We start from the raw sequence: 8,825 nt of genomic DNA, 5'->3' as shown, positions 1-8,825 counted from the left end.
CAACCAAAGTCCATGAAATTTTGCAGACATATTCTAGAAACTAATATCGGATCTTTCCTCGGATCTTTGAATTTCCGGGATAAAAAGTAGCCTATGTCCTTCCCCGGGATGTATCCCAAGTCTGTACCAAACATTAAAATCGGTTCAACGGTTGGGCCGTGAAAACGTGACAGACAGACACACTTTCGCATTTATAATATTAGTATGGATTATTAGGATTAGGTTTTCCATTGAGCCGTTACAATTTAGAATTTTTCACACGCTTACAATGTTATCCGTCACGGCTGTGGTTTGTACGTTCTAATGTTACCATATCACAAGAAAATTCTGTGGCCTAGGGCACTCCATGCAACCAGCTTCCAGGCATCTCAATCTTTTTTTTTTTAATTTATTTTACGGCTCTGGCATTTCGACCTCGATATGTGTGCAACACAGACCAATAAGCAGTATTTGATCTTTAGTCTTTACTCCAAAAGAGTCAGTTACAAAAAGATCTTTGATTTGATCCGATATGGATCCGACTTGCGACATGCAGTCGTCCACCGATTTGATGAGTTGTTATACCATAGAGATATTATAGTCTGGCAACCTTTTTTCTGGTCGATGCTGGCATAGAGTTCCCCGCCACGCAACCGGTCTTTTACACCAACCCATAGCCAGAACTAACCTCAAACAATTTTCCACCATATCCAGATTAACTAAAACCTACAACACAATCAGTAAAGGGGTTGACATCTTCCACAACACACTACCAAAATTCAAGAAACAAATAATAGAATTGTTAAGGACATAAATCGGTTCATATTACATACTATTACACATTACTTGTAGTCAATTTTCACCATTTGTTCATTAATAACTAGTTAGTATTTTTATTTTACTTTATTTTAAGGCATAAATTTTGTACATTGTAAGCTTTTTTATTGTTTAATAATAATTATTTTTTATTCCTTTTGGCACAAGTTGTGACACCTAATTAATAAGTTATATATTTAATAATGTGTGTGTGTGTGTATATAGATTTAAGAATGTATTAATATTATAATTTTCTGGTGTCCTAATAAATAAATAAATAAATAAATAGAGTAGGGCTGGCAACTCTGTTGTGTAAAATCAAAATCAATCAAAATAAAGCAAAAAGTTGCAAAAATTAAACAATATTCGTGAAAATATTTTAAAATTTAAATAAATAAAGAACCTGTTTAATTAAAATGTCTCCTGTAATCTAATCTACTCGTAAGGTAGTAGGTGCATTGTTATCTAATCCTTCACTTCTCTATATAGGTTAATTTAAGCCGCAACTTAGACAATTTTATTTACGTAATAAAATATAAAATCGTCGATAGGCATCCAATATGATTTAGTGGGAAATTTATGATGAATTAAGTTAATTTTACAAGGGTTGTGGTGAATTAAACAAAATGAATACGAATAAGTTATATCCTCTAAGTCGCAATCTGCTTTGGTTACGGCCTGTGTATTTCGAGTCGTATCCTCGACTAATAAAAAGATTGATAACGACAAAATCACAACAAAAATTAGTTGAGGTGAGTACAATAATTTAAAAATGTACTTTTTTGATCCATTATTCATACTGTGACCAATTTATTCTGTAGAACCCAATCTCTAAACTACAGTTCTAAAAAGTATTGCTATCTTTTTCATAATTCTCCCTGCGGAACAGGATAGCCAGCCAGTACATTTACACAATAAAGTAGATTGGCATTGCTTATAATAATTAATCCATCTATTTCAACAGTGTTTAGATAGTATTTACCATGTAAAATCTCAAACAATTGTCCTGCCTTCTCCATAAACGCGAGACTGGAAAAGAAATCTGTGCCCAGTTGGCACACCTAAAAGAGAACTTATTTGGGAATCGAATGGGGGTTGGCTTTTGAGACATGCCACCTTTATAGAGGAAAGATTACTATTTCTTTTATTTTTCAGGAAAGCTACAAAGTGTTGAACATACCAACAGACTCAAGTCAAGATGTGGTCAAGCAAGCTTTTCTGGAGCTTGCCAAGAAGTACCATCCTGACTCCACCTCCCCAGATGCTGACATTGACAAGTTTGTGACTGTGGAGGCTGCATTCAGGACCCTCTCTAAACATAACACTGGATCACAAAAATTGGATGAAGTTGAGCAGGCTGTGTTTGATATTAGAGTTAGTTTATATTTTATTGTATTCATAGCTTGCTTTTAGTATAAGAGAATTAAATTCTTTTATTTAAATTAAATTCTGCTTTAGAATAAGAGTATGATTATTACTTGAGTATGTATGTATAGGGTTAGTGGTTTTATTTTAAATTCTGTTAATTCAGTTTATTTTATAGATTACACAGATTGAATTTAATTGAACTAAATGAACAACAAATAACTATAAAAAAATTGCATCATCATTCAAATGAATGATAGTACTGAATAGTAACTATCAAAAAAGTTATTGCATCAAGTACTGAAACTTATTTCATCATCGTTTACATACTCCCAAACAAGATTGATAACAAGTAATTGACCATAATTCATTTGTAGAACATTAAGTAACAATCAATTATATAACTTTTTTGTTTCTACATTGACTATAACTTTACAACTTGATGATCATCATCATCATTTCTCCCCATCGCCGGCGCACTACTAAGTACAGCTCTCCTCTCAGAATGAAAAGGGTTTAGACAACATTGGCCAAATACAAATTGGCATACTTCACACACCTTTGAGAACATTATGGAGAACTCTCAGGTGTATAAGTTACTTCATCATCATTACTAGATGAAGGATTTTTAATTTCATTTCCAATATATATCTGTCTACTATCAGCTAGATATATTAAAAACAAAAAAAAATCTTCGCTAGATGAAAGAATAACTTTTTTTAAATATTTTCAGCACACAGCTCCTCAGCACCGTCAATACCTGAGTTTTGAAGGTGTAGGTTTCGGCACTCCATCACAAAGACAAAAACAATACACACAAGTCAGAGCACTAAAAGCCGCAACCAACGTCATGGAGCATCGTATCTCTAAAGCCATAGCCTCCGATAAAGCCCTCATGAAGAAGGAATCTGTGAAGCACAATATCAAAACTAAATATGGCTTGGAGAGACTAGTAGAAGATCTGATACAAGAGTCAATGTCTAAAGGAGAATTTGAGAATCTAAGTGGCAAAGGAAAACCTTTGAAAAACCAGAATACTAATCCTTATGTTGATTTTACTACTCATAAAATTAATGAGGTAAGTTCTTGATAATCTACTAGGCCCACAACTTCACCTTAAGGGTTTTAAAAATTCCGAGAGCACTCTTTGGTTTTCCAGAATAAAAATAGTCTATTTTATTTATTCAGATACAAGTTAACCATTGACTCCAATCTCACCTGGTGGTAAGTGATGATGCAGTCTAAAGTGGAAACAGGCTAACCTGGAAGGAATATGGCAGTTTTCATTAAACCCATACCCCTTTGGTTTCTACATGGTCACTACTAACATTATAAATGCGAAAGTGTTGTTTGTTGATTTGTCCTTCAATCACTGCATTTTTCATTGCGAGAGTGATTTTTGCATGGGTATAGTTAAAGATCTGGAGAGTGACATAAGTTACTTTCTATCCTGGAAAATCAAAGAGTTCTCACAGGATTTTAAAAATCTATTCACACGCGGATAAAGTCGCGGGCATCTGCTATTATCCAGAATAAAAACTGCCTAATTCATTCCTCAGCTAACCTTATTTTAGCCCTTAAAAATCTGCTCCAAAATAATCACATACTTTACAGGTGTTAATAAACAACGGCTTCACACCAGAATGGATAACAATGAATAAAGAAATAGAAACGGACATTGAATTACTCAAAGAGGAAATTGCCAAAGACAGAATGTATCTGGGACCTTATCCCTTAAACGAGACAGACTCTGAAAAATGGCAAAAAATATATGAAAGCAATAAATTACTAGCCGAATCGCTAAACATGAAAATCAATAAATACAATTTAATAGTACCTCTTCTAAATAAACAGAAATTACATGTGGAGTTTGATAAGATTTGTAAAGAAATTCTAGTTAACGGAAAACATTCGATGGTAAAACAAGTGGAAAAGATTGAGCAAAAACTTATAGTGGATAATAGCTATGATTTGATGGGAGAGTTTTTTAAGGCTTTAGGGGAATTGTTAGTTGGTAATCCGAAAAAGAATGTTGGCAGTTAGACTAGCTGACCTGTCTCAGCTTAGCTCGTGGAGTTTTTTTTAATCCTTTCTTATGGGAGTCTACATTACAAAAGAATCTATAATAACTTAATAAGATTATAATAAGAAATCCAGTTTCTAGACCCAGGTGTAACACTCAATAGTGCATATAGATGAACTAATCTGTGATAAAATACTTTTAGAAAATAGATAAGTAGGTATACTACTCAAATATTGTTAATTATTTTAAAACGTGCAATAAAACCATCAAAATAATATTTATTTATTTTATTCAACATTACATTACACTTATGTCCTTAAAATATTCCTTAAACAGGTATAAAAACAATTTCAACATGAAAAATATTTGTAAAAAACAATGTTTGTATAACATTAAAAATATGGAATAGATCTGCTTAGTTAGTAGTTACATTTTGAGCTTATATAAAAAGGCAACTTCTTAAGGCACTTTGATGTGGAAGACTCATTAGAATCTTATTCTAAGGGCGTTTCCATACTATCCACAATGGGCTTAGTATGAGATTTTGTATCACACCAAACGTTAATAGAATTCGAGCGTTAAAACATTTCAGCGTTTAAGTAAAATGGACTGGAACTGTCTTGTTTTAAAGCTCAAGTTCGTTTAAACATCTATAGCCAGCGCTCCAAGGGAAAATTTGTGAAATTAAAATCGTGCCTTTAAAAAAATCCCTTTTACTCTGACGTTATCGTGTTTCGACATCAAATAAAGATGTAATACCCCACCAATGTTTATAAATTTAAGAATTGAAACATAATAATATCAATGAAAAATAAACCTATGGCACCTTGATTTAAAGTCAAAAATTCAGTACCACCGATTTTAATTTTGCAACGTTTCCGCTTGGAGCGCTGGCTGTAGATGCATAGCCAAACTTGAGTTTTAAAACCATGCGATTAAGGTTTATTTTACTTTAACACTGAAGTGTTTCGACGCTCGAATTCCAATGACCTTGAAATACTAAGCTTACAGATAATATGGATAACGATCTTAAGATCTAATATTCGAGACATCCTGTACTATCACAATATTCTAAAACTATAAAGGCGGAAACAAAGTATGGGTCGTCAACGTCAGCCGCGACTTATCCACACAGTCCATTGAAACGCGACTTGTGAGATATACACATGTTTAAAAATCTATCAAAAGTATGCTCCTAAAAAAAGCATATACAATCGAAGATTATGTAAATGACAAAAAAGCATGGACTTGACTCGCTCCAGCAATGTACAGTATGGCATATTATTGTAAATTGAACAACAATTGAAAAATTGAAAAGAGCAACCGCCGAGTTTCTTGCTGGCTCTTCTCAGTAGGAACGGCATTTCGAACCAGTGGTAGATTATTTTGACGATTCAAAAGCACTTGTAGAAAGTTTATTTGAATAAAGATCTATTATATTCTAATCTATAGGTATCTCTCGGACGCCCGGGTGCACAAGGTTATGTCCAATAGTTTGCACAGTTAGGTATGTATTAAGTATGTATTATTCTGATACTTATCCATAAGATACATCCAATAATTTGTTTCCGCCTTAATAATATCGATTTTAAGGATTAAATGCAAAAAACAAGGAACATAAAGTCTTATTTACACAATAGTTGATACGAAATACTATTTCGCACTATCGATTAATATGGACAGGTTATATAACATCAGGAAATAGTGTCTCATATAGATAAAGTAATTAATTATAATCATTTACTTCATTTATTTATAATGTTTATTGCTTTTTGTGATGATTCAGTATTCATCGTTTTGTACTAAAAATAATTGAGATAAGAATCTTAATGGTGTTCGTAGATGCTTTATTCGATTATATGGGTTGGGTTCATTGTCATACAGTGAGCGAACTTGTATTTGTCTATGGTAAGAAATATCATTTGATATTATAATACAATAATTGAATAATAAGGAATTGTTTTACAACCGAATACTCAAACGTCAATAAATTGTTAAGGCTCCAATAATAAGTGGTTGATTTTATTATATTTTGTGATCGGCTTACTGCCATTTTAGGTTGGGGGTTGTGCTTACTTATTGATTTATTTGATAGGATAGAAAGTATCTTGTGGCAGTCAGGTAGGAGTGAGATGGCGCGTACGAGAGCGTGTGCAGTGTGTATATTCATTCCAATAAAGAAACAAGTCGAATGTGTCGATAATCATTCCCACACAGTATACTTGTGTTTACTTTGTAAGAGAGAGGGAATGATTAACACCAATTTCGATTCGTTTTATTGGCACGAGTATAACAAATGTCATTAGCTGGGGTCATTGGTGTAAGTTTAGTGTTGGTCTGTCACACATTTCACACAGGCATAATGTGTAAGTGAAAGGGAATGATTAACATGGTCATAGTGGATCTAAGAATGCCACATAATGTTCCCCCTGGAGCCGACGCTGATCATTCCGTCACACTCGCACATTTCACATAGGTATAATGTGTAAGAGAGAGGGAATGATTAACATGGCCCTAGTGGGTCTAAGAATGCCACATGATGTTTCCTCTGGAGCCGAGTCGCACGCGGCCGGTGGCGACGTTCCGCAACGCGCGCGGGTACGCACGGTGCTCGGCTTGTAATATACGCTCACTGAGTGATTGTTCCGTGTCGTCCTTGACAACGGGCACGCGCTCCTGCGTGATGATGGGACCTGTGTCCATTCCCTCCTGCGAAACCAAGAATATAAAGTATAGGCTACAGAATAATGCGTTTATTCGGCTACAATTTATGGAAAAGAAATTGATATCACTACATAGACATATGACAGAATTGAGTGGAAGAAAAATACGTGCCATGCCGTCCTCTGTAGATCTCAGCCTGAGAGCTCACTTCGCTCGGTCAGTTAGTATACTTACGTCAACAAAATGTACGGTGCACCCAGACTCTCGGTCCCCAGCCTCTAGGCACTGGCGCTGCGCGTGCAGACCCGGGTGACGCGGTAGTAGAGACGGATGGATGTTGATCAGGCGCCCTTTCCATCTGTAGACAAATACCAATAAAGATTTTTGTATCAAACTAGATGATGTCCGCGATTATCCGTGTGAATCCTTTAATCTTAAGAATCTATAGATCTTTAAGAATCCTGTAGTAACTTTTTGATTTTCCGGGATAAAAAGTAGCCTTTTTCCCACCCCGGGATGAACGTAAACTGTACCAAATTTCATCAAAATCGGTTGACATGCTGGGCCGCAAAAAACTAGCAGACAGACAGACAAACACGCTTTCGCATTCATAATATTAAAAGTATCACATAAACTTTTACTAACGCTTTCAATTGGTGAGTGATATTTTATTCTAGTCTGATTTTTGATTTCGTGGAATTCTGACGTTGCGTAATGTTACCAGAGGTAAAACAATTCTCACAAAAAAAAAGATAAATTTACAATAGGGTATGGATTCTGAGTATTAAATTTATAAACTCAATTTAGAGCCTCGATAGCTCAGCGGTTGAGGAATGGACTGAATTCTGAAAGGTTGGCGGTTGGCCCTACCCGTTGCAATATTGTCATACCTACTCCTAGCAAAATCTTACGCTTAATTGAAGGGGACAGAGGAGTATTGGTCATGATTAGCATGGCTAATATTCTTTAAAAAAAAAAAAAAATACTAACATTTAAAAAATATTAAAGGTCCAAGTAGGAATATTAAGAAAATGTAGTTACTTCTGCACAAACTCCGCGGAGAGGATCCTCATGTACCCCGCGAGGCACACGATGTCTATCTTATGAGTCTCCAGAGCGGCGGATATGGCGCGGTCGAACTCTTCCCGCGATCCGTAGTCTTTGTAATTAAATACCTGCAAAAACAATAATTATAAACCTAAACCCATATATGACGAAACCGTGGGCATCAACTATACTCTATCCATGGACAAAAGTTAGTATAGCGCTCTCTCTGTTACGTAATACCATACAAATGACAAAGACGAAAAACGAGTCACCAACCAATCACAAACAAGGTTTTTTGATAGAGAGAGAGAGTTCTCTAATACGGAGTTCTCTAGCACGGACAACACTGGTTCGTTTAGGATTGGTTGGCCACTCAAAACCGTTAACGCCCACTGAGTTTTTGTCTTTGTCATTTGCACGGGATCACGTAACAGAGAGTCCTATACTGACTTCTATATACTATAGTACTATGGACTTACCAGCGTCGGTATTCCAGCTTTCTCAGCGCGCTTCAAGGCATAAGCGTCCTTCTTGTTGCTGACCACAAGGGCTATTTCCGCGCACATGCACTGTGACGAGTCTCTAGTCGTATCTATTAGCGCTTGGAGGTTGCTTCCGCTGCCCGATACTAGTACTGCCACCTGGAGTAACATAAATAAATATAATTTTGAAATTTAAGGCGACCTCGTCATGATCAGCAGCTCATTGCCGGGTCACTATAGAGCGTGGATCTCCTCTCAGGATGCGAAGGGGTTTGACCACCACTGTGTCTGCCATACCACTCTAGCTTAGTGTGGATTGGCAGACTTCACACACCTTTGAGAAAATTATGGAGAACTCACAGGTTGTGATATGCCAACGACTTCATATTCCTCCCTGTGTTGGAGACAATACACAGAGAATCTTTTAGCTTTTATAAAATGACGAAGGT

The 8,825-nt window shown here is 35.7% G+C and overlaps 2 protein-coding genes across 2 annotated transcripts in view; one reads left to right on the top strand and one right to left on the bottom strand.

The window, feature by feature from the left end:
• Nucleotides 1-1,086: 1,086 nt before the first annotated feature.
• On the top strand, nucleotides 1,087-4,460 carry LOC123872751 (dnaJ homolog subfamily C member 28). Its single transcript, XM_045917267.1, has 4 exons — nucleotides 1,087-1,547; nucleotides 1,951-2,169; nucleotides 2,894-3,238; nucleotides 3,775-4,460. Exons 1-4 carry the CDS (start codon nucleotides 1,422-1,424, stop codon nucleotides 4,201-4,203), a joined length of 1,119 nt encoding a protein of 372 aa, XP_045773223.1. The 5' UTR covers nucleotides 1,087-1,421; the 3' UTR covers nucleotides 4,204-4,460.
• Nucleotides 4,456-8,825, bottom strand: part of LOC123872736 (trifunctional purine biosynthetic protein adenosine-3) — a 26,381-nt gene continuing 22,011 nt past the window's right edge. The window contains exons 21-24 of the mRNA XM_045917246.1: nucleotides 8,374-8,535; nucleotides 7,889-8,022; nucleotides 7,082-7,205; nucleotides 4,456-6,892 (exon numbers count right to left, since the gene is read on the bottom strand). Of these exons, the coding sequence (XP_045773202.1) occupies nucleotides 6,707-6,892; nucleotides 7,082-7,205; nucleotides 7,889-8,022; nucleotides 8,374-8,535 (606 nt within the window). The 3' untranslated portion in view covers nucleotides 4,456-6,706. The remainder of the gene's footprint in view (nucleotides 6,893-7,081; nucleotides 7,206-7,888; nucleotides 8,023-8,373; nucleotides 8,536-8,825) is intronic.

This window comes from Maniola jurtina, chromosome 15, assembly GCF_905333055.1.
Source record: "Maniola jurtina chromosome 15, ilManJurt1.1, whole genome shotgun sequence".
NCBI classification, from domain to species: Eukaryota; Metazoa; Arthropoda; class Insecta; order Lepidoptera; family Nymphalidae; genus Maniola; species Maniola jurtina.
This window is presented reverse-complemented; position numbering and strand designations above follow the sequence as displayed.